General features: G+C 40.3%; 1 protein-coding gene across 7 annotated transcripts in view; it reads left to right on the forward strand.

The window, feature by feature from the left end:
• Positions 1 to 22,733, forward strand: part of ATP8A1 (ATPase phospholipid transporting 8A1) — a 211,340-nt gene extending 188,607 nt beyond the window's left edge. For all 7 annotated transcript variants that reach the window (XM_071221301.1, XM_024573893.3, XM_024573897.3 and 4 more), the window contains 4 exons: positions 10,647 to 10,735; positions 11,464 to 11,556; positions 18,845 to 18,936; positions 20,125 to 22,733. In XM_071221301.1, coding sequence (XP_071077402.1) covers positions 10,647 to 10,735; positions 11,464 to 11,556; positions 18,845 to 18,936; positions 20,125 to 20,222 — 372 coding nt within the window. In that variant the 3' untranslated portion in view covers positions 20,223 to 22,733. The remainder of the gene's footprint in view (positions 1 to 10,646; positions 10,736 to 11,463; positions 11,557 to 18,844; positions 18,937 to 20,124) is intronic.
• The last annotated feature ends 4,100 nt before the right edge of the window (positions 22,734 to 26,833 follow it).

Below are 26,833 nucleotides of genomic sequence, written 5' to 3' on the forward strand. Positions count from 1 at the left end.
GCTGTCATTATCACTGATCCAGGAGGTTTTTTCCACACAGTCCAATAGTTTCTTTCCCCCTTACTCCAGCACATTCTACTGCCTACAGTTACCAGAAATCCACCCCCAAACATCTTGGTGCCGTGCAAACTTCAGTTACTCCAGCCACTTAGAGCAGCTCATTCTCGGTTGGTGGGCAGGGTGTTCCCATTTGGGAAACATTCCTTCTTATAGTTTTGCACTTTGTTTCCATTACAGTAATTCTACATCCCATAATAATGATGCAAATGGTAATGATTAACAAGTGTCCCAGTACCACAAATTATTGAATTATTTGCAACAAAGGAATTCTGACGGGGGTCGGGCAGGGTGGTGGGATATCGAAAGGTAGAAACCACCATGATAAGAAATTAAGACAGAAAAAATACAGAGAAAATAATGTAACAAGCTTGGCTGCGACTTTAAATATGTCACTGTCTTCCTCCCCTCTCACAAATATGGTTGTGATTTACGAGGAGGACTTTTTTTTTTTTCAGACCTGACTTGTATTTTTTCACACCAGTACAACAATTTATGGGGCAAGGTAGACCCTGGGGAGAAGTGCTATGTTATATAAACATATGCTGGCCTGCTTTTCCGGCTTGTCTAGATAATGTTACTGGATATTTTTTGAATTTCCAGAAGAAAATATTTTCACCACTATGATTACCATGCCAGATTAAAAAGTAAAAGCCAGCCACATCAAGGATCATTACATATCACGATTAATACCAGAAGCTCAGTATCGGCAAAACCTTTAAATTTATCACAGCATTTGCAGACACGCACAGCCACGTCCTCCCAAAAGCGCCATCTGGTTCTGCTCTCCCTGGCCTAAGGGATCTATAAAACTACTGAAGGAAATTGAAGTTAAGCAACGAGCATGTGTTTTACAGAATTTCAGATCTCTTGATTGAGGTTTGTAAAGTCTTTCTGAAAAAACAATAAAAATCTTTGTTGAACCCTTTGGTGTCACCCCCGTAGGAAAGGTATTAATAAACCACATTAGTGATATGATTTTCCTAAATGACGCTGTTACCTATTTTACCAACATAATAAATTATTTTACATATGAGGAATTTCCTGGTTAAAATAGTCCTTCTTCATCTCTCAGCCTTTAATTACCTAGATAGCATGTGATAATTTATTGGTCACAAAACCGGCCCTTGCACATGGGGTAGGGTCGCGTTATGATATGATGGTGTTTCATCCGAGATTACTGTGTTTAACCAAGTAATGGCCAAGTACTGTGTTTGGCCTGGAGGGAACAACTACCCTAGACTCTGTCAGATGTTCTTCAGTGAACGGTTGTGAGCCCGTCCAGTAAAACATAGCCACAGTCCTCCTAGTCCTGACAGTAAATGAGACAGGCAGACCGTCACAGTCCTTAAGGCAGCGGGCTGTGTAGCCACTTCCAAGCCCATTTGGTAGAGAGAAGCCTGCATGGAAAGGCTGATGGGGAAAGAAAGACAGGGATATGACACAGGTCAGGGCAGATCGGGACACGTGCACACAGTGCAGAGTTGGAGCTCTCTTCAGAGTCATCATGAGAGCTGGCATTGCATTTGTAGACGCAGCATCTTTTCCTCCAACACAGAGCAAATGCACATGGAGAATTGAATGTTTGCCAGGCTCTGCGTTAGGCTCTGGAGGATGCAGGGATATCAGACTTGGTCCTTGTCCTTGAGGATCTCATTACTAATGATGGCGTGTTGGTGTCCTACCGTGAGACGTTCTGCACTGTACCCACGGTGCCAGGGCATGGAAAGCTGGATGAAGCCTGCTTTTAGGGTGGCAGAGTTTTGGCTCTTCTCTAGAGTCAATTCATTCTTGTATTCACTCATTCCATAAATACGTGTTGAGTGCTTAGTCGGTGCCAGGCTCTGTGTCAAGGTGACGGGTTAGTTGGGCAGGGCCCCTGTTAGTGTTCAGATGGAGGGAACCAGGGGATGGGAAGGAGAAACAGTCACTAAATCAGTTAACAAATGACTAAAAGATGTACAATTTCACAAAGAGAATTTCCACTAAAGACAATTTCACAAAGAAAAGCACTGTGATATGATTAACAGGGACTATAATGGGTGCTCCAGGGAAGGCTTTGAAGCAGGAACAACTAAGCAGAAACGCAAATGATGTGGGGATGGGTACCTGTTGGGTGAAGGAGAGCACGTCAGAGCAGGTGCCGTGCTCTGAGGCAGAAATGAGCCTGGCAAGTTCGAAGAATAAAAGGCTGGTGTGGCCAGAGCAGAGGGTGGGAAAGAGCTCTATGAGATGGGCAGAGGGCAGTTCACCCCTCTAACTTCAGCATTTTAGTTCATAAGACCAGTATAGCTTCTTTTTTTTTTTTTTTGAGCTATATGCCAGGGAATCTATCAGAAGTGCTCATGAAAGAAAGCATGAATGTCACTGCCATCTGCTTTAATAAAGCTAATAATTCGACACAATTTTTGGAAGGAGTGGTCAAAAGCTGCTCTATTTCAAGTTACTACTTAACTTTCCCTAGCATGTATCATCCAAAGCAAGTTTATGGCATGTTTTTGATATTAAAAAAAAAAAACATTAAACAAGATAGGACTTTATTTCTCTTGTGTAAAAGAAATCCAGTGGAGACAGGCAGCCCAGGACTGATGTGGCAGCTAAACAATCAAGGACCAGGTCTCTTCTGTCTTACGGCATTGCCAACCATAGTGAGCTTCCTCACAGACCAAAATGGCTGCTTAAGCTCCCACCATTTGACCAACATTCCAGCCAGCAAGAAAGGGAAGAACTCTTTCTCTTTGAGGTTCTTTCCTAGGCCTCGTCCACCACATTTCCACTTAAACCTCACTGGCCAAAAGTAAGTCACATGGCCACACCTAGCTGCAACAAGAGCTGGAGGACAGGATGTCAGCTAAAAATCAAGTGTTTGCATATAAGAAGGGAAGGCAAATAGAAGTCTCTGTTCTGAAAGTTAGTAATTTTTCTACATAAGCTGTATTAGCTGTTATGTGTCTTTCTATAGCCCAGTACATTTTGAAGTTTTGAGTTTTTTAAATAGAAGTTACTAAAAGAGATGATCTGATGTGACAGGATAGAGGTGGTAGCCAAAGCTGTGCAGGCAGTCACTTTGCAATATATAAATGTGTCAAATCAGCACATCGTGCACCTCAAACTTCCATCATGCTTTATGTCAGTGATATCTTAATAAAGCTAGAAAATAAATAAAAAAATAACTTTACAAAATAATTCCCTACAGTCTGAAAGGTCATTATGCAGTTCATTATGTTTTGCAGATTGAATTATTAGGAATCGAACACTGGATGCATTAGGAGGTGGTTTTTCAGGAGTAGAGCAATCACAAAAACTGTAAAAACCCATGAGAATGGTAAACAAGTAAACATGTTGTACACTGAGGTGACTCCCTATGTCATACAACTTAGTATCGCCATAACATTTTAAAATCATATTTCTCACAATAAAAAGAATATTTTGTGCTAATTGTATACTCATTCTTCTGGTACTGTTAAGCTTTTTTAATAGCGCTATAAAAAAGATTAAAATAAAACAAACAAAAAACAAATTTTGTTCTTCCTTATTTTTACTCTTCTGGAAACTATATCCCCAGAAAAGGAAGTTTCAGAGCCACGCCTGTCCCGGTGCCCTTGGCTTCATTTTCAGAAGGACTGTTTTCTTTCGCATGCTCAGTTCTCGGTATGCGTTGGTACGTAGTCACCTTGTACTTCTGACGGATCAGTCCCCAACCAGCCCTTCCTCCTTTGCCTCTGAACGTCTCTTCTCGTCACATCTTCCCTCCTGACTCCCTTGCCAGAGGGTGGAGATTCCGAGATTATTTCTGGCATCACACAGCCAGACTGAATATCAGTTCGAAGTCCCACAGGTCACCACCCCTCCTTCAGTCCCTCACCAGCAGAAATATCTAAGGGAGAAAGCACATACTGTGACCTAGTATCTGATTTGCATATTTTCTAAGATTTTCTTCATTTGAAAGAATTTGCATATTTTCTAAGATTTTTGTTTGTTTGTTTGTTTGGGATAATTCAAGCCAAGGGTTTTCTTTGTCTCTGAGTAATCAAGAGATTCTGCGAATAATTGCAAACACATTGGGGTTTATCTGAAACACCCTTCTCCTTAGTTATTTTCTGGTGTTCTGCCCTGTTTTTAAGGAGAATGTAATCATTCATCTTGTATCAGCATCCCGTTCCACTCAAGTCAGCTGAGATTAGTGGAGATCCTGCGTGTCAGGGCCTACAGTGGGCGTCCGGGGCTCGAAAGTCGGAAAAAAAAAAAAAAAAGGCATGAGGAGCTTGATTCTCATGGAGTAAACCAACAGATTAACAGAAAATTAGAATGGAAGATGCTAATTAGCATGATCAGGATGCACAGGGGCCAGTGGAGGAGAGGGTACCTGACCCCCGGGCTGTGGTTTGGGTAGTTTGGAAAGGTTTCCTGGGACTGCTCTTCCTGAGCTGTTCAGGGAGGAAAGCGTGAGGAGGGCTCTCCAAGGAGAGAATGGCCCACGCAGAGGAAGTTTGGGATTTCCTAGGTGGCCGATGTTTGGGGCCAGCACTGAAAAGTCACACAAAGACCAGGTCACAGAAGGTTTCCCAAATGTCATTAACATAATTACTAGAAGCCACAGCAGATCACTTTTCATTAAACATACACAGCATTTCAGAAACTACCTGAAGCCATGGAATAAAGATTTTGATTAGAGGACATGATAAATAAATGCTAGAGGTAAACAGGAGAGACCATGTTTTCTTCCTGGCCATCCTACATCCCTTCTCCCCATCCCGCCCCCCCACACACACACACAAATTAGATTGCTTCCAGTTATTATACTTTCCGTAGCTCACGAAAGTATTTCTTTTTATTCATATGGAAGGGAGAGGAAGGTACTTTAATATACTTAAGCTTTTAATACGTGTCGCTCAGCTTTTTGACCAGAAAAGACACCTACATTAGCAAAGGATAGTTAGGGAGCTGGATCAGCCTCTTCCTCCCTTTCTCCAAGTCACATAAATATCTAGTTATAACTGCTCCCAGAATAACTCCATGCCAGACACAGGAAACCCAATCAAGCCGTAACCACCACATCTTAGGAACATAGTCCCAAAGCTGTGGTGTTTTGACCTTTAATCTCTCCAAACACTAGGTTGTAAGGACTTATTTATTCAATCATTATTTATTGAACACCTGCTCTGTGGTTGAGCACTTGGGTTGTGAGAATTTATTAAGATATATTTCTTCCTCTTACAAAGATTATATTACAGGAAGACAAAGGAGCAACTGGAAAATGGGTGACAGGTGCCATCAAAAAGAAAGCCCAAAGCAGGGTCAGCTCACCCGAGTCTAAGGAAGGAAGTGACATCCCATGTGAAAAGTGAGGAGCAAACAGCAGTCACAGATGCAGTGGCCCCATGTTGAGAGTTCAAGTTGGGTGCAAGGGCGCAGTCCAGGAACTGCAACACGTGGTGTAGTTAGGGATGGGACTGGCTGGAGAGATGGTGTGGGGGAGGTGACCGGAAGTCAGGTAGGAAAGGTCCTGAAATCATACTAAGGACTTTGTACTCTACCCTAAGGGTGATACAAAGCCATTGAAAGGGTTTAATCCAAGAACTGCTAAAATCTAAGGTGCACTTTGGAGCTGTCCCTCTGGCTGCAGTGTGTCTGCTTGCTAGAAGCAGAGTAAAATGAGTTGGTAAGTCCAGTTAGGAGGCTGTTGGGAGGACAGGCAAAAGTTTGGACTGGCATCACGGCAGCAGGGTTGGCGAAAAGGAGAGAGATTCCGAAGGTATAGGCACAACAGAGCCTGGGGAAATACTGGATGTGGTGTGAGGAGACGCCTCACAGCACCCAGTTTCCGCCTTAGCTGCTGAACTGGCACTGCGGGCATTCCCCAGACAGATCGCACAACGGAGAAGCAGGTCTGGGGGGAAGACAGTGTGTTCCATTTGGGATGCATCTGTCTGGAGGACCTGTGTGATGGTCAAGTTCACAGCTAGGTAGTTGTATTTAAAGTATAGGCAAGAGATCTAAGCCACAGAGAGAGGTTGTGACTGATCCCTACATAGAATATAGAAGCCGCCAACCTTCCAACAGCGTGTTTCTATGATAACAAGGCTCCTGAGAGGATAGCAGGATGGTTTACCTTCCCCTTAATTCAGGGCCCTTCCGAACAGCCAGTTTTCCAATTATATTGTGGGAACAGCCTCTTTAACAGCTTGGATAATACTCTCTTAATGCATATACATTTACATAACAGCCACATAGTGTCCATAGTTCTACATTTAGTAAAGCTTTAGTGAAAACCCACAATGAATAGTTGTGTTCCCCTAAATTAGTTCCATGGGCTGTTCGTAAGCAGTGTGTGAGGGAAGTGTGCATAGGTTGATAGAGACATTTGGAAATCTTGGTTTATAAAACTATTCTGTAGGGTCCTTTACTGTCATTTCTCAAAGCTTTAAATTTGCTGCTTGGCTGTGACTCTCCAAGCGGGTGTTGCCGTGGTCTGCTTATACCTTCACTAAGTCTTGGGCCATGGCATGCTTTCTAGGGAAAGTGCTTTCAGGATTAGTGACCATGGAACAGTTGTACGGGATACTAACATAAGTGTAAAAGCTGTCTCAAAGTTCCACACGTACTTCCAGAAATTGCATTATCATATTAACAGGAATCAACGCCTGTCCTTGATACACATTGCCAAATACCTTTCCCCAAGGCGAGTACATTGCTGATACAGAAATGGCTGGTATATAAACTGTTTCACCATTCCCCCCTCAACCGTGATAGTGAATTTAAATCTGACCTGATGTGGTTGTGTTTCTATAGCTGCAGGGAGACTCAACCCTTTTCTAAGTTATTGATTACTTGCTGCTGCTTTTGTGAGTGCCTTCTCACAAAAAGATAAGTGGTCTATTTTTACAATCAGATATTACTGTAGAATTATATATATATATATATAATTCTACAGTATATATATATATATATATATGGCAGTCATTCTTGTTTTTCATTTGCTTTTTAGCGATGTTATTTTTGAACATGGGGAGCTTCTACATTTTTATGTGTCAGTTCTCTAAAGCATCACAGTTTTTAAGCTAAGAAAGTCCTTACATAAAACTTTAAACACTTAATAATCACTTCTTGGGTTTTTTTGTTGTTATTCACATTAACTCTTAACCCCTCTGAAATTTATATTAATTTATCTTGCCTCTCTCCGCCACCCCCCTAAAAGAACTAAGTTTTACAGCACTAGTTTCTGAGTAATTTTCCCTTTCAAAATTAATATATTATACCCATACAGTCTTCAATAATGTTATGAGAAAATAATTTATCTAATTTCCTAAATTATCAAACTGAGATAAATGAGAATTTATTAGTGGCCAGTTACTTTGGCCAGTATCAGACTTACGACAAGCATATTTTGTGATGTTAATGCGATGAAACCATATTTATAAACTGGCTTACATTTAATTTGATGTGGTAATAAAAATTTCCATCCTTGAAGCTCATGGGAGAGGCCACTAGGAAGAAGACTGGTGTGTTTAAAGAAATTTGCAAATTAAAATGAAGAAAGGAAAAGTTTGTTACTAATCAGTGTTACTAATAAAAGCAGCCACTTTACAAACATAATCAGGATTAATTCTTACAATCCACTTTACAGCTGAGAAAAAGCAGACTCAGAAGTCACTTATCCCAAGCCTGGGAGCTGGGAAGGGCAGAGCCGGGACGGGTTCAGGGCTGACTATCCTTGTCCTGCTCCAGCTGGGGTCTGCAGATACAGCCTTCGGTTCCCCAGAGGGCCTGCTTGTTTGGACGGTATCTGTACTCTATCCAAGAATGAGTCAATGAGTCGTAGCGCAGCACTCTGATATTTCTAGTGTACTGTAAAAGGAGGGGTAGAATTCAGAACCCCTTTGCTGAGGGGCTGTAGGCAGGTAGCACTTGAAATTCCTTCTCCTACGAGACTGAGCTTGGGGACCCTGAAGGTGAAGGAGACGGTGTTCCTCTCTGGGGTGGGAGCATGGTTGCTCCGAGGTAAGCTCCTCTGGTCTGGTCAAGGCCCTTGCCTTGGCTAAATGCACGGGAGCTCACATTTTCTCAAACGTCCCCTCTCTGCAAGCCACGTGGAAATTTCAGAGCAGTCCCGCATGCCTCTGCTGCATCTTGCCCTTTCAGACAGGGCTGCTCCATCTCTGGAAGCCTGCGTGGTCCCAGGTGGAGCCAGCCTCGCTCCACAGAGCTGGGCCTGTGCCCTCCAGTTACCGGCTTTAAGGCTCCCCTGGCTGATCCTTTCCCCAGTCCCAGGGAGGCACTTTTGTGGCCTGTTCCCTTTGGTCTCACAGGGCCTCGAGGAGGGGTGGTGGGGGCCGCTTGGCAGGGCCCACCGATCTCCCACATTAGGAGCATTTTGCAAACCGGTCCGGAGGGAGCTCGAGCCCAGCCCCGAACAGGCTGCTCCTGTTCCCCCTTTGTGTGCAGGGATCGGACGCCTTTCCCCAGCTGACCTGCCTGCGAGTGGAGACATGTGAAAAGTTAGAGACAAAAATGGTTTCTGCAGAGGGAGGGGGAGCGCTCTCGTACAGAAAGGAAGGAAATACCTCTGTGGGATTTTTTCCCCCGCTCTTCATCCAAAAAATACAGAGACTCTCTGTCTTTAATGCGAATGCCAGCTTTAAATCTTTTAGGTTTGGATTAACTCTGCAAAAGAAAAGAAAAATCTGACAGGCTTTCAGATATGACGCAGAAAAACTTTTTTTCCCCGCAATTCATGTTGCTGGTTTGCAAAGCCAAAGGCTGGTGCACTGAATAGTGAGCGCCAGTTAACATCACAATGGGCAGAATTAGCAGCCGCCCGCCTCCCCCTCCAACACTTGCGCCTTTTCCCTCAGCGGACACTTAATACAAGGTGGCAAAGGCAAGAAGAAATTTTTCTCCTCTTGCCCCCTCAACGAAAAGAGATTAAAATTAAGCCAAGTAAATGAGCTATTTTCAGTGACGTGACTTAGAGTGTTGAATCTTCCCTTTTCCCCCCAGGAGGAAACAGAAATGTGGTTTTTTACAGCCCTTACCTGACTAAAAAGCTTCCTTCACTCTCAACAAAACCCACTAACTTGACAGACATTTCCTATTACACAGTTATTGTGGTTTTCACTATTGAGGATGTCAGCAAACATGTCGAAGATCATGTTTTGCTTATAAAATAAAGTGACTTTTATGTGAGTATTTCTCGTGGTGTTGGTGTCTAGAATATGGGCGCTGTGTCACTGAATCCACGTGGCAACATTTATTTTCTGAAATTTTTCGTAACAGCACATTTTTATGAAAACAGTATACAGAGCTATTTGATCCTATAAAGGGGAAAATCTTAGCATTCTTGACCGACAGTCTCTATCAAGAAGCTCGCGTTCATGTAAAAAAAAATTTAAACAGCAGTTCCTGGTCTTCAGTTGAAAGTCAAAATGAATAGGGAATTTGAAACATAATTTAAAATTCGTAATATTTTTATTTGATGAGGATTCATTAGGATTGTGTGTAACTCTGAAACTGCCTATAAGAATTAAACTCTAGATAATTTTTAATTTCCGAACCACACATGGTTGAAAAGAAAACTGTGATTTTTAGCAGAGTGTAAATACGCATGCATTAGTTGGCTACATTTAATGGAGTTATAACAATACATTTAATGCAAATTTAGTCTTGCTAAACAAATAGACTTGAAGTGAAATAAAATATTTCTTTTGGTTTCATTGTATGACATATTCCTTTCAAGTTCTATGTAATCTTATTATATTACAAAGGAATTTTTTTATAATTGCAAATAACCAATAGAATTTATTAATTTTGTAATCATAGAAACATTTTTTGCAACCCAAAATTGATATAGCAATTTAGGATTTGATACAAAATATTGATTAAAATTATTTTTAATATACTTCTACTTGAGTTTAACATGCTAGATATTTGGTTTGATTTTATCAGTAACAGAATGTACCAACACAAGTTATGTAAATCTTTGAACAAAATTTAAGATTATCATATATAACATCAGCTGAAAATAGTAAAATATTTTTATAGCTATCTTAATTTGATTATACTATATTCATGATTTGTCTGGATGATTTTTTAATATCATGTCATATTTTATAAAAGCAATTAATTTTATTTGTAAATTAGTAATGTTAGTTTCTAACTAGGATTTATTTTCCATGTTGTATAATAAGAGAATTTAATCCAGAATATGCTTGAGTTTTCTCAAAAGGATTTATGTTTATATTATAAAGATATAAACAAAGGTCAGGGATAATTCTAAGTTATAAAAGAAGGCCAAAGTTTGTTGCTCCATGTATGGACCACAATAATGAAAATCTCCCAGAAAAATATGACAAGACTTGCCACATGATAAAACTTTGCCAGATTTGACACTCAAAGGGGGAAAAATAGATGCAGTAAATACATATATTAACACATTTGGCTTTTAATTTCACAACTTTAAATTTATAGTTATTACACCTTCTTTCAGAATGAGATTCTTAAAATTATTTTACTTAAAATGCTATAAAACTAAGCACGAATCGTGTGTTTGCTGGTTTTTAAAGTCACATTGTTCCTGGCGGTTTTCCCAGGCAGCCATGCTGTTCAGTTCCGGGGTCTTCTGGACGGGCCTGCTCTTCATCCCTGTGGCGTCCCTGCTGCTCGACGTGGCGTACAAGGTGTAAGTGGGGCCCACCACGTCATAAACACACACATGTGTGTTAACCCACACGCTTCTTGTAACACCGACTCGAGGATGGGAAGTTTCCAGAGTAGGAATCAGTGATATTCTTTTGTTCTACATAAATAAAGAAGAAAAGACTGAAGAACTAGAAAACTGAATTAGTTTGAAAAGCAGAATAAGAAGTAAAGCAGGCAGTTTCAGTTAATATTAGAGAGTATGTTTTTAGAAATTACCCTGAAAAACCCAGTCAAGGTAGAAGAAAAATTCTGTTATCTTCAAACACACATACATATATCTTATTAGTGAACAATACTTGTGAAATGAAGCTTTTTGCTTGCAAACATATATAAATACATGTTGAAGGTTTTTTTGCTTGCCTGACTCTAAACATATATAAAATACAGAACTATAGAACTTTAATAATTTACTAAAGGATTATAAGTTTGAAAATGTTATCTCTTCCCACAAAAGTGGTACCATTAAAGTTAGTTACACGATGCTTACTTAGTAACTGAGAGTTTTAATGCTACAAACCTAAGCCATTTACTTTAAGACAATTGTTCTTTAATTATATTAATGCTTAAAATCATTGCAATTTTTATATTCTTTTGAAAAACTATTATTTCTACTCTGGTCACTCTTGTCCTTAGAAGCATGATAATACACCGGTTTTGTGAGGTCTTTAGTCTTCACATGAATATTTCCATGCAAAATCCTTTTTGCAGTATCAAGAGGACCGCTTTTAAAACATTAGTAGATGAAGTTCAGGAGCTAGAGGCGAAATCTCAAGACCCCGGAGCAGTCGTGCTTGGAAAAAGGTAAACTGCACTGAATATGGTCTTTTCCAACTGAACTTTAAGTTTTCCTTTTACTAGACATTGGAAATAGATGGTAAAGCTTGTATTTTATCGGTTAACAAGGAGCAAGCGGTGTCATTGACAGATTTGGGAATCAGAGAGGTGTGGCTTCAAATCAGATCTGTCATTTCACTAAGCTGTGTGTGACCTTAGCCACGGTGCTTAGTGCTTCTGGGCCTCAGTCTCCTCGTCTCTACAATGGGGGTGATGATGCCTCCCTCAGGCTAGTTGTGAGAATTGAGTAAAATACCATCGATAAAGCAGATAGCTCAGTGTTGGGTGCTTAATGAGCAGTAATGAAGTGGAAGTTAGAGATAGCATTGTGTTACTGAACTAAAAGGGGAAAAAAGACTTTCAGCTTCAAAAAAGTACCCATAATACACTAGTGTGTCCTGAAAACCAGAGCTTGACTTCAGGCAAAGCGCCCTGCAGTTGCGCATGTGTCCTGGTGTATGATTGAGAACTGACCTAGGCCTTTGTCATACAGAGGAAGGGACCTAATGTCTTCCCAGTCCTTTCCTCCCCACCACCGCCTCCAAAAAAGCGAGGTTAGAAAGCTAATCAAAGTGACTACGTTCACAAAGCATTGTAAAAAGAAAATTAAGATTGTTTGAAGCCATCTATAACAAACCACAGTTATGAAGATAATGCAGGTATTTATGTTCCTCTCTTTCACCACACTAAAATAAGCTAACAGTTTTGTCTAAACCATAAGAAATATTTTGCCCCGGTCTCTGTCACCTTCGTCATGGCTCACTGTTGTTCCTCTGTGTGATGCAGTAGAGTAAGTGTCAGGCTGGGAACATCATCTGAGACCGCGGCTGCCAGCCCTCACTTCCTTCCGCATGGCCTAAGGGGCACCTCACACCCCGCCTGTGCCTCTCTGCAAACAGCAGCACTGGCTTTTGTTGGGCCCTTACTGCGAGCCAGGCGCCACACTCATCGCTTCACGTTCACTCTCTCATTGAGTCCCCGTAACAACTGCCTACAGACCCGTCACCCCCACTTATCCCGGATGGGGAAACTGGGGCTTGGGGAGACCAAGTTCTCAAAGTCAGAAGTGGCAGAGCTGGGACCTGAGCCCATGTCCATGGATTCTCAAGTCCCTGCTCCCAACCGTTCACTGTTCTGCCTCCTTGTGCTGCCTTTCCAGAACGGGGTAGAGCAGCACAGACAGCCTGCCATTGACCCGACAAGGTTCTTGACCTGTCTAAGTCAGTGTGCCTGTGTGTGTGGTGGGGATGATGACACCTGTTTTCAACATTAAGGATGTTCTTTTCCTCCCTCCGCCTTCCCCTCGTTCTGTTCCTCCATCTAAAAGTGTCCAACTCTGCCAATGGCCTGGCATAAATAGTCCCTCAGCAAATGTTTTCTCTCTCTTTCATCCTAGCTATACAAAGGACGTGCTATGAGTTCTAGTTCACAAAAGTGTGAATAAAACCAGTTATTAACAATTGTTAGGGAAAGTCCTCTGATGATACTTGTTACTAACCTCAGGAGTAAATTTCTCAGATGTGTGTGTTAATAAAACTTACATTAAGACCCTCCATGTGATATTTAATTCTTGTGGTTTGTAGAGACAATTCATAAATCAGGCTAAGGGTTTGATGTGATGACCTCTAGATTCCAAAGATGTGATAAGTCTGTGATGTATGTAGCTCCTTCCATGAAATAAAATGAGAGTCTAAAAGGAAGGAAGTGAATTCCAGCGCACATGATCTCCAAATTCTGCATAGAAAATGCACCAGATAAAATGAACTCTCCAGCCCAGCTCATTTGCCTAAAATAGCTCTTCAGCTTTTCTCAGGAACTCAGAAATGAGTTGGCTGTCAGCTGATTACCACAGACGAAAGCCCCTGGTACAACACATACCCCGTGTTGCTGCTGCTGGCCCTCGGTGGTCAAAGGGTGCTGGTGCTCAGCATGCCCAGGGTCTTCCTGCTAGGTGATGGCTAGAGGGCGGGGGAGGAAAAAGATCTGGGAAAAAGAAAAATCTAAACTAGTTGGTAAAGTCTTCATGCTACACTAATTGCATTCTGAGGCAGTAAGAAACGGTCAGATTGATTTTACTGCCAGGATTATTTTAGGAATCTTGGACAATGATATCAATGTCAAATTTTTTCAAGTTCACTGATTTTATCTATACTTTCAAAGAGGGAGAAATTGTGATTTCTCTGTATTCTAGCAGTATCACACTTCCTTTAGTTCCAAATCACCGTGTTTTTTTACGCCTCCCAGTATTTATCTGCACGTGCGTTCCCTTGTCTGGAAGCTGATACCCTGGTACAGAGTAGATGCAATTACCTCAACTTTCCACAAATACAATTAATTCCTACTCTGTTTAATCTGTACTTTGTTTATTCTTCTGTTTCTATATTTATTACCGCTATATTACAATGTATTTGTTTCCCCTATATCTGTTTGTTTCCTACTGGATTGAATTCCTTGCAGGAGAGACCCTGTGTCGTAGTCCTAGCAACCCAACACCTAGCACAGTGCCAGGAATGTCAAGAGAAGGAAGGAAGGGAGGGAGGGAAGGTAGGAAGGGAGGGAGGGAGGACTCAAACATTTGGTGAAAGGATAAATGAATGGTCAAGAGAAAGAGGGAAGAAAAGAAGGGGAAGGGAACGGAAGGAAACGAAACGGTACATGAAAGTAAACAGGGGTGGGTGGTAAATAGGTGGTTGACCTGTGGGTAGTTATTTAAAAATAGAATACATAAGAACATAGAACTATTGATACATAGGTTACACTTCCCAAACTAGTTATGTCCAGAGTAATGATGGTTTACATGTTTTGTCATAGAATGATACAGTTGGAGTTGATCACCCCTAATTTTCGTTCATCTTCACTGAGTGATGCTATGATGTCAAGCTATACATAAAATGAAACTCTGCTAGAGAGACTGTACCTTTAAGCAGTGAATCCAGATCAATGTGTGCAATAATTTATTTGTCATCTTTACTCATTTTCAAAAATTAAAACATTTTAGTGAAAATAATGAGTCTTTGTTAGAGGAAATAGTATGCCACTTACCGTATTACCCACCAAATTAGATGTATTCCAACTTTACATCAACACTTTGGGGGAAAGTGTATCTCATCATTTTAAGTAGACTGCTTTTGAGCCATGGCTTGTGGCAGAAATTGATTTAAGCCTAAAGTATTGGCAGAATAAATCCAGACCTCACTCCGATGACTGTGTGGCCGTGGCTGATTGTCTTTGAATAAGAAAATGCCGTGAGTGAGGCCTGTTCTTGCTGTAACTGCTACGTGGGCATGCTCCAACCCTAGGGAGCAGGAACGTCTGCAATTCCAAAGCCCAAAAAAGCATTTTGTCAAAAATCAATTTTTCTCATAGCTTTATAGTAGACCTTTCCTGGAAAAACCAAAAACATTTGTTCTATAAATACAAGGACATTAGTAGTGTTTGTTTTTTCTATAATGTAAATGTTTATACATTTTATAGCAGAAATATTAATTTGAGGGCCTCAGATCCCACTTGAGGATATTATATCCACAAATTGTGTGCAACATCTTGCCTGCTCTTTAAAAAAATGTAAATTCAAAACCCACAGGATTAAAATAAGAGGTTGTAGACACGGGGTTCCTTGGAGACAGGGCAGTTATTTGGGGGATATTTTTTATACGCATATGAAGCAGTACATCCTACAGACAGGCAAATATGATAACAAGACTCACAATTTTTCATATCTAACCATAGACATTAACCAGAATTAGCCCCGGATCTTCAGCTCAGTGCTCACTACTTTGCCCATCACCTCTGCTTGGTCCATAGTCGTAGCTTTAAAGAAAAGAGTGGGGAAGTATGGATGTCACATAATTTGTCTATGTAGATGGTGATGGTGGCCTCTCCCAGTCTTTCCCTGTGGTGTTTATCCTAATAAAAAGCCATTAAGACATTGCCCGAGAACTAATAGAAGAGAAACTCTATTTCTCAGCTTCCTCACTGGATTTTATACCAGTGTTCATCAGTTTCTTGGGCTTCAGGCTAGGCAGTCACATCAAACGTTCCCCAGCCCGCTTTCATCACCATGACTGTGGTTCCATCTGGCACTCGCAAACAACAGTCAGAGAACAATGAAATGTTCTCTGTTCCAGAGCAGAGATCAGGCCTGTTACATCCATTGTTTACATCCCCACCAATAATTCCACCTCGCACAGGGTCCCTGTCATGTGCTACACACCAAAACCGTCCGTGAACGGAGGGTTATTCACTTTCCGGAGGAGATCCAATTTAAGAAGTCCACCAAAATAGCTTGACAACCCACTATGAGGACAAATGCAAGTTTGCCGCTCTTAAAGGGTTACTGGAAATACCTTGTGACGACGTGTTCCAGGGCAATAAATGGTTTTACCTATACTTTTTCATGTTTCAAAATAAAGTGCTATTTCAAAACATAATATCCTGCCACCTCACGTCCGCCAGATACCTGAGTTGCAAAATTGGAGTGGGCTTGAAAATCAAGTCACACTATGTAAGTGGTGGTTGTTATGTATGTAATCACGTTAAACAAATTCAGAATTTGCACAGCTTGGTATGTAAATGAAAGACCACACAAGACTGAGTGAAACTAGGAGAGTTGTGAAGATGCAGTTTTTAGTGAGAAGAGATCCCGGAGACTTTTTTCTCACACCATGTGCAGCTGTTCAACACAAACTGAACTTTTAACACATATATTCATGGTTAACGTAGTACCAGTATATTTTATAATGTGACTTGATAGTAATATTAGTACCCATAAACATCAGTGGCACAAAATTGCATTATTTCAACCTAATGAGTAGTTCCCTAATTAAGGTAGGATAACACTAGAAAAATATAACTCATCATCACTTACTATTTATTAAGCATCTGCCTATGAGTGACATTTATGTTCTCTAGAGGGGACCCTGCTCCATAAGAACTAAAGTAATAGGTAGCTAAGGCAAAAAAAAAAAACCAAAATCCTCATAGTTTGCTACTAAGGAAGTGGAATAGGGGCATCAAATTAAACTCATGTAGCAATAGACATCTGGTGTTGAATATAAACCAAGGCATCAGAACTGATCCTCACAAAGCATCTTTTGTTCCGTGATGATCTCTGTTCTTGTTGACTTTTTTATAATTAAGTTCTCGGGGATCTGGGGAGCGGTGAGGGGAAAAGCATTTGTGGAGTGCTTCCTAAGTGCCGGTCACTGTGCTGGAAGCCACACCATTGCCTGAGGGGTAGGGATTGTCCTCCTGTGGTACAGAAGATAGAGTAGGGTTTGCCCAAGGTGGCCCTGCTAATAAGTAACAGACCCAGAATTAAACCAAAGACAGTCTGCAAAGCCCATGCTTTCTCCACAGTAATATGCTCCTTTCCCAAAAAAGACTTTCTTAGTGCTTTTTTGTTTTGCGGGGCGGGGCGGGGGGCGGGGGCAGTTGGGACACTAAACATTAGCTTGATATAAGAGATGAACAAAATTCAGCGTAGCCTTATATGAAAATGTTACCAAACAACATTGCATTATCTTAGGTAGGTAAGTTGCCATAATGTGAAAGACAAAATTCTCATGTCTGCCTTCTGACCACTCTGATGTTGTCATGTTTACGTATTATGCATTCAGAGAGGCCAACCTGAAACCTGGAAAATGTATTTGGGGAAGGGGCAGCTCTATGATGATGCGTTACAATCTTGTGGTCCTAATGTAGTCCTTTCCGTTTTACCTCCCCGCGCCCCAGCGGCTGAGGCTCCGTGAACAAAACCCGACCACCTGCTGCTAAAGCTGCCCACTTCCCCAAAGCAGTTGCATATTTTAATGCCCCTCAGGGTCCCGGGGCTGTAATGTTAGTAAAATTAAAAAAAGGGGGGGGACTGTAAAAGTGGCCCCTTTTCCTTCCCCTTATCTGTTTATTTCACTGGCAAAAACAGGTTTTACAAATATTTGCAAAACCACTGGAGTTTTAGATGAATTAGCTTTCTTGCCTTAATGTAGCTAATTCCCAGTGACAATGAAGTATGTCTAATAATTACCAGTTAACATCCCTAGCCTTTAAAAACTATGTGTGGAAGATTACTACAGATGTCAACATTTCTAAATATTTTACTTTAGCAAAAGCCTAAATATTTGTATAATTACAAGTTCATTTTGCAGAGGACCCTTTCTTTCTTTGCCATGTGATAAAAATCATTCCATGTCAGGGTCTCAGAATCATTAGCAAAATACGGACCTAACATAACTTACGGCAATTTAACTGGAGCTTTTAGAGTGGGGAAAATGCAAGATGGAAAATTTTCAACTGAGTTACTTCCAGCGATTAAAACAGAGTTGTATAAACATTTACTGCAACACATATAGATTACTTATTAGCTCCTCGTGCTTGTTATGTTCTTTGATATCAAAGCGAGGCTTCAGAAATCAACCAGTAGAGAAATGGCATGATTGGGAGGATCAATGGTCTTTCAAAAAACATTTCAGAATTATCATTCAAATTCCTGTATTCAGCCAACATTGGAGTTCCCTACTGTGTAAGGCAGTCGGCACGTAGTGAGAAAAAAAAATAGGCGCATTATTTCTGACAGTGTGCTTTTGGGAGTTACATAATCAACCGCATGAATTTGTTCCTGTGGAAAAGATTATTCTAAACATTTATTGAGAAATATTTTGCTGTCATAGTTTACTACTGTAATTACTTTCTGCAAATAGTTCTTTTATTTTAAAATGAAACTAAGGGACACATTTCATACCATATTAGTGGTAATGAAATTTTTCTAATTAAAAAGTCTATGAAATTTCTTCTTTGTGTAATTTCTAGGATTTCTTTACATAACAAAAAAAAATACTGTGCACCAAAATATATTCAAAGTAGGAAAAAGATATAATGATTTTTTTTAATTCTAAAAATGCCATACTTAAAATATACATAGTAAGTCAACCAAGATTTTAGAAGCTAATAAACTACTGGAAGATTTTTTTTTAATTTCTTATTAATTGCATTGTGCAGGTTCTATAGCTCCATTTGACTGAAACATAACCGGGGTGTGGGGAAGTCTTTTGACTGGATTATTGGGGACAAAGTAGTCCTCTATCTAAACTCTCGAAATCCCATTATCTGAGAAAGTGGGGTAAAAAAGAAATCACTAGACTACAGATTTCTCTGGCGGTCTTTTGTTTGCGTCTACGTCTCTCTGGTGGTCCTGTGGGCACACGGGGGTCCCTGCCGAGCTGAGCATTCACTTCTCACGTTCGCACCTGCTCTGCAGCCTCACCGAGAGGGCGCAGCTGCTGAAGAACGTCTTTAAGAAGAACCACGTAAACCTGTACCGGTCCGAGTCCCTGCAACAAAACCTGCTCCGTAAGTACCTGCGTTCTCACCTCTGTAAAAAGTCTGCCGTTACTGCCTGGCGTTCAGGAAAACAGTAATTCGACTTTAGGGATGTTGAACTATTTAAAATTAGCACCTGACACCACTTTTGCATATTTTGCAGCATGTTATGTGAATAACAAATGTTTAGAGAGTCCTTTAACCTCAATCATCTCACATTTAGCAGAAGAGATAGAGCACTGTAACATTTTGCTGCTTTCAGTTAAAGAAAAATACTTCCACATGCCCCTTGCTTCCTTAAATCTTAAAAAGAACCAGTAAAATAAATCTGGAGTCTTAAAAGCTCCCTCTGTATTATCTTTTCTACTTGAGTAACTGCAATAGCCTTTTCAGCTTTCATGCAGAACAATGAAACATATATTTTCCCCTTTGAAAATATTTATGAACATTTAGAGTTGTAACAAATTACTAGGTATCATGCCCTCTTAACGTTCCAAGGATCTAAAAAAGAATATAATATATAAAGCCCTCTAGTAAATGTATTTGTGTTAGTAATATATCTTTTGTTTCATGTAGTTTCCACATACAGTTTATTTTCACTTGTATATACTCGTGTTTAATGCTTTTGCTCTTTATACTTCAAGAGGCCTTTCCTCAAGATGTGATCCCCTTGGGGGCCATTGCTTATCCATGCCCCCGCCAACCGTGCTGGAGCTGGAGCGAGCTTCTTTGTAGTTGCCCAAAGCCAAGCAGAATATTGTCTGAGGGAAGGAGACCATTCCCCACCATTCGTAGTTATGGGTGCTTGCCTCTTCACTTTTATTCTTCCTTCCCTCTCCTCTGCCTGATCTGTGCGGGGATTCATGTGCCCACTAGACTAGACCCTCCAACCCCTCCAGTAGCCGGGATGCAGAAATTAGATGGGTCGGACCTGGGACTCTGAACAGAGAATGGAGAGGGGTTGGGAGTGTCTGCCCATTCGTCTAGGGAGCAGAACTTAGAGAATCTAAACCAGTCGCCCATCCCCCTCTTCATTTTGTACTCCAGTCTGTGTTTTTTCCCAACATTAAAAATGAGTGTCTACATGCTTTGGAGGGTGGGGGGTGCGGGGGAAATGCATGAGTTTGCCAAGTTAGAAAATGAGCCCTCAGAACTCAGAGGAGCAGAGATTCCCAGTGACTTCATGATGATCATTTCTACTTTATCTTTAACTTACAGACGGGTATGCTTTCTCTCAAGATGAAAATGGAATCGTCTCACAGTCCGAAGTGATTAGGGCCTATGATACCACAAAGCAGAGACCTGATGAATGGTGATGGGGAGGGGCCGCCAAGCAGGCCCTGCTGTGTCTCTAAGGAGAGCTCCCACATCTCCACCGGAATCTGCGACCAGTCCAGCCTGGCCCAAGGAGGCGGAAGGTGGATCTGAGCTCATGTCGTTGATTGACATCCAGATTCATATATGTTATAGACATAAGCACTGTGCATCTCTACTGTAACACCATCTCCTTCAGATTTTTTGAAGTTTTTGCTAAGTCTTTGTAAACAGAAATTGGAAATGACCTTGTATCTTGCCAGAGTGCTTTCTTAAACCGAGAAAAGGTCAGTATTCTTAAGCTGTTACTCTGGGGCTGTACCTATCAACTTAGTGGATATACCACAAGGCGACCGACCATTAAAAAACTCTAAAATGGGAATAAGTGAATGGGACTCTTGACATCCAGACTTAGATTTCAGAATATGCTGACAAAAAAAGAAAACCAGCATTCTTAAGGAACTGACTCACCTTACTGAGAAAAATTTCTAAACAAAACATGAATAAGTGTTCGTGTCAAAAATTATCTCGATAAATGTTTGCCAAAGAAGTTCAATAAGTGTATTTTTCATTCAGTAGTCATTTGCCCAGAAATTTGAGAGAAAGTTTACCTCCAATTCTGCTATGAGATCTGCATGCTTGACTTTTCAAATATAAGAGTGATTTGCAAACAAAAATGAGTATTTCAAGGCATTTGCTACTAAAATCTGTGATGTTGCACCTTTGGCCTTACAAATGCTTCTCTCTTGTTTGTCGTCTTTATTTGTTAAGTTAGAGGACACGCGTGGTGATGTGATTCTGTCGTTACAATACTGATTTTTAAAACTGTGTGTCTCAGTCATTTCTAATGAGGTTTCATCATCATTTAGATTTTTCTAAAAATCCGGCTTCTGCTGTCGATTGAATGATGTCATTTTGTCTTAAAGTTTTCTCTCTTAAGAAAAACATGCTTACATATTCATGTAGGATTTCTAATGCTCCTGTCAATATGTTTGAAACATCGTTTTGGGTAAATGCATGGGCTTCTGTACTGTGTTTCGATTCTCCCTGTTTGTTCCCACGAGAGATGCCTGCTGTCCGATGTAGCACACCCCGTGTTATGCTGACTGCCCTCTACTTCCGACTGAGAATTACTTCACAGTTCACTTGTCAAGCAGCTGCCAAAATCAGTCACATAATGCTAATTGGGACAAATAAATAGTACATTTTCCCCATTTAAAAAATACCTATTGTATTCAGAAAGCCTATGACTTTACAGTCAAAGAACACCTTTCATCGTGAGTTGGTCCCATTAATATGCTTTAAAATGTATGTTCAGTTGGATTATTTTCTGCATTTTCAAGACATCTAAAAATGCCTGTTTTGCTACCAACAATAAATCGTGAAGGGGCTGTTTTGAAACCACAACCAGTTTTCTACACTATTTTTAAAATAATGCTTTCGTTTAGGAAAAAATAAAAAGGAATACTAGTTTTCAGATACACTTCAGAGATTGAAGCAAACATTTTGCCTTTTATTCAAAAGCCTGTTTGCCTTTAAGTGGACTTACCAGCAAAACGGGTAGAAGTTCCTCTTTAAAATAAAGTCAACTAGAACTGAGAGGTGATTTTTTCGAAATCACTCCTTGAGTTTAATCATTTCACATTCTCTTTGCCCTTTTTCTCAATCTAGATTTAAAATGAGGCTATACATCATTTCCTTTTCAGTGTTTTTAGCTATTTGGTTACGAGCACGCCTCCCACATTTTCTACAAATAAGAGAGGTTATAACACATACATAATTCTAACCTAAAAGGGGCAAGGAGTTGACATACTTCACTCCCCAGACCCTTGCCTTTTGGGGTTCAGATTAAGAGAATCGCGAATTAAAACATCTCGCGAGACCACAGGTGTAAGCTCGTCTTCAAAATCCCAAAGTCACAGACTTGAACTGTCTACCGAATGGATATTTAGAGTGGCTTTTCTGGGCCTCCCAGGGGTGATGGTTGAGGTTAAACCACAAAAATTAAGAAACAAGAATGACGTGCCTCCCTCCAGAGAAAACCTAATGGCGGTTACAGACAACAGTTGTTTCCACTTGCCCTCACCTCACCAGGGGCGTTTTTCCCCAAAACTATTATAGCAAAATAGGATGACTGTAATACAACTGAATTTTATGACTTAAGAAAGCTAAAAGTTTTATTCTATCTTGAAATGTGGATTGTTTCTATGGAGCTCTTCAATGTGAGTAGAATGCTCATGGCTAATAATGTATTATTGGAAATATGACTAATGTATGGGGGGGTTGCCCCATGGCTCTCTATTTGAATGATCAATATTAAGTCAATTTCTTCACTTCTTTGGTGGGAGTGGGGGATGGGAAGCAGGGAGTGATCTCCTTGGCGAAACTTACAGATTACAATGGCAGTGACTTTACAGTGTTAAATTAGAGAAAACCCTCTGATTTTTCCACCTTCCCAAGGAGAAAAAAACGAAACACAGTTTTACCAGGATTCCAATAAACAGTTGAAGTGACTTTCCACGTATATTTTCTGAAATAAAAGACATGGATTCTTCAATTAAAAAGTCCCTCATAGGGTAGGGACTCTGGCTATTGTTAACACCATTGCTTTACAATGTTTACAATTCAGAAAGTATCACTTACAGCAGAAAGTCCTCACTTGTTTCACATCGAAAAGCTGGGAGTTGCTTCATTAATGTTGAATACTATACAGTGACAATGCGCCTGAGCTTTCTAAATGTTTTATATAACATATGAAAATATACTGGTGTCTCACACCCAGAAAGATGCTATATGGTAGAAATTACTAGCAGGAAAATGGTGTTTCTCAGGAATGTAGTAAACTGGAAATATTGTATGCACTGCCCCCCCTCCCACGCCCCACTCTGTGTGATTGATGCAAGCCTGCTTCGACAGTGTCGTGAAGTTAGTGGAAAACTTTTTCTAATCAAGTCAGGTGAATAGGTATTCAGCTCCATAATATTAGCCATTTGCATAAATTGTATGGTCATTAAATGGAATCAGTGACTCCTCTAAATTTCCAGGGGGGGAAATGAATTCAAGAAATCAGCATTTATTCTGATCATTACATCTTATATTTTAATTTTGCAATTCAGCATTCTAAATATTCGCTATGAAAGTCACGTGATAGGAAACGGGGCGTTGTGCACACTGTACCTCACCTGTAAACTGTCATTTCAGACGTTCATTCGGGGAAGGAATGCTAGTCAGAAAGTCCTAGATTGTATGTTTGTCATTTTCAAGTTATTTACAGCAATGTCATTATTACAAAGCTGAATAACCATTCGTGTTTATTTTTGTGCAGATGACCTTTGACAGTTCCCAGTTTAAAACATAGGATCAAATAAGTCTGTACTCTCATAATTATCTACAAAATTCATTGAGAAAATGCCCACCCCGTTCAATCATACAGGCCAGGCCTATGAATCCTTTCTGTCAATTATTTAATGTAACACCATGCAGTTTGTTACCTAAGTAATGCTTTTGAATGATGAGTATTTCTATAATGCCTCTCAAAGAGACCATAGTCTGATTGTTCTCACGTTAAAATGACTGCAGTCACTTGTGAAACTTAGTTATACTTTGCTGCATTTTAATTAACCTTCTACAGCTATTAAAATGGAATGTAAGTTAAATTTTGAAGGAAAGGAAATAAATGTTTTCCATTTTCCATCTCGATTCATTTTCTGTAGGAGAGAGCAGCTGTGTTTTTGATAGGCTTGTGGTTTGCATGAATTCATATTCAAAGTGGTTCAAGCCCATGCATGGCTATTGCTGTAAATCTTGATGTTTATTTTGCCTTTTAAAATTCTATCATGGCTTACCTGGAGTTTAATATTCAGTGAACAAATTCATTGGTCCTCTGCACAACTTTTGTTTAATAAGTAAATTATTTTACAAACAAATTTAATTGAAACTCTTGTTTAGCTTACCTCTGAGAATTTTTCTTAATAAAACTCACAGAACTTCTCAGCAAATAAATCTCCCGTAAGTAGGAAAAAAGCTAGATTTCATACTCGCTGACTTTGAATTAACAGCAACTTTCCATAGGTAAATCTCCTCTTGCAAAGATGTGAGCTGAATATTAAAGAAGTAAATATTTTTACATTTCATGGTTCTAGAATAGAAGCCATAAATGCAGTAAATACTGTTTGTTGTTTGTTTTACTACTTGAAGCTTCCTTTTTCACATTTTCAAGTTTATTAGGTTAAAAAAAAAAAGCAGCCTTGGAAGGCAGCTACTGTCCTATGGGAAACTGCAGTTTGCTGTAAAGACAGCATAGTATTGCCAGCTCCCTGAAGCACCATTCCCGCTGAAACTGCTGTAGAAACCGTGAAGCTGCATGAGTGGAGCGTGCCGAGTCGGTGCCTGTCGTGGTTTTCTCAGGTCTGTTTCTCTCGATGTGCAATGCACTGTGTTTGGTAAATAGTTACTGAAGTCGAGTCATATCCAGCCCCGTGCGGTGTCCTGTGTCCCTGGCCTTCTGTGAATGTGCATGTTTTAAACTGCAAATTTTAAACATTTTGTCCTCTAATTGTTATTTAAAATGAAATAAACTTTACCGTTACATAAAGAAAATTGTTCGTTTCAATTATTAGTTTTAGAAACTGTTTTGTTTTCTAGAACTTCAAACCCATGTAACTATATAACCTGAGAAGGTATATGCATTTAATAGCGTTATTAATATATTTTGTTTACAACCCCGGTGATATATAAAATATCCCTTCATTTTTACCCAGCTAACTCAAGCGTGAAATGGAATGTATTAACTCTAGTATAGCAAGAAGGATAGTTTTTTAGGTATATTCTATTGATTATGCTATTACAGTTGTCCCATTTTTTTCTCCCCTTTATCCCCCTCCGCCCTGCACCCCCTCCCTCCGTCCCTCCCTTCCTCCAGCATTTCCCTCCCTTAGTTCATGTCCATGGTTCGTACATGTAAATTCTTTGGCTTCTCCATTTCCCATACTATTCCTAACTTCCCCGTGTCTATTTTGTACCTACCATTTATGCTTCTTAATCCCTGTACCTTTTCCCCCATTCTCCCCCTGTCCCCTCCCCACTGATAACCTCCATGTGATCTCCATTTCTGTGATTCTATTCCTGTTCTAGTTGTTTGCTTAGTTTGTTTTTGTATTTTTGATCATTAAGTATTAAAAAGGAGTAATTTAAATGAAATTATTACATTTTGATTCTTTGCTCAGAGAAGGCTTCCAGGATTGTCCCCCTTTGATATTTAAATCAGCCTGCAGTTCAACAGCTAGCTCATAGCACCATCTCTCAAGCAGGGTGAATTTCTTAGGGTATCTAAACCCACCAAATTCTTTTAAGTTTATGAGAATGTGGTCAAGTTTAGCCATTGATAATTGAATAAAGTAACCAGGAAAATAATAAAATTGCCATGTGATACAGAAGTACAGGCAACATCAGAAATGAGGACAATAGCTTTCTCAAAAAACAAGCATCGTGGAGTAAGAGGTAGCAAAAGCTGCAGTCAGGTAACCTGCTGGGTGGAGTGGGATCAGTTCGCAGAGAGGCACTGAGGGAGCCGTCTGAGGAACCCCTGGTTTTGTTAGAGTGAGGCAGTGTGTGCTCAGCTGTTCGAGGCCTCCGTCCTTTCCCACAGTCTTCCCCGGGACAGCGACTGGGTGAGGGTACCACAGCAAAACAGTGTCCACACAGAAAAGTTGCCCACGAATTATGTCAAATGATTCTCACATTCAACTTTATTGCCCTCAAAATAAGCACTGTTTATACTGACCCTGTAGTGTAAGGTGCCTTCTAGTGTAAGGAAAGAGCAACCTTGAAATACATTCCCATGAATTCTATACGTCCTCCCCACGTTAAGGTTTTCATACGTTAGAATGGCATTTCTAACCTGGAGCTTCCATGTCAGTAACACAGAGCCACTCCTCTCACAAAGAAAAAAGAGCCTCCTAACCTAGACAATTTCACTAGTAAGCTACTAAAAATTGTTGGAAAATATCAAGCATTTTACCATTCCATTTTTTTAGAATTATTTAATTTATTGGGGTGAGATTGGCAAATAAAACCATATAGGTTTCAACTGTACAGTTCTGTAACACGGTCTGTGTACTGCGTTGGGTGCTCACCACCCAAAGTCCAGTCTCTTTCTGCCACCATTTATTGCCCTTTCACCCTCTTCCACCTCCCCGCACCCCCTTTTCCTCTGGCTGTCACCACACTGTTGTCTGTGTCTATAAGGATAGGGTTTTTTGCTCAATCACCTCACCTTTTTTCCCAGCCCCCAACTCCCTCCCATCTGACAGCTATTCAGTCTGTTCTGTGTATCTACAATTCTGTTTCTGTTCTGTTAGTTTGTTGTGCTCATCAGATTGCACATGTGAGTAAGATCACGTGGTACTTGTCTTTCTCTGACTGGCTTATTTCACTTAGTACAATACTCTCCAGGTCCGTCCATGATGTCACAAAAGTTAACATTTCCTTTTCTACAGCCAAGCCGTATTCCACTGTGTAAACGTACCACAGCCTTTTTATCCACTCCCCTGCTGATGGGAACTTTGGCTGCCTTCAGATTGGCTGTTGTAAATAACACTGCTGTGAACATAGG

Source organism: Desmodus rotundus, chromosome 4, assembly GCF_022682495.2.
Source record: "Desmodus rotundus isolate HL8 chromosome 4, HLdesRot8A.1, whole genome shotgun sequence".
Taxonomy (NCBI): Eukaryota; Metazoa; Chordata; class Mammalia; order Chiroptera; family Phyllostomidae; genus Desmodus; species Desmodus rotundus.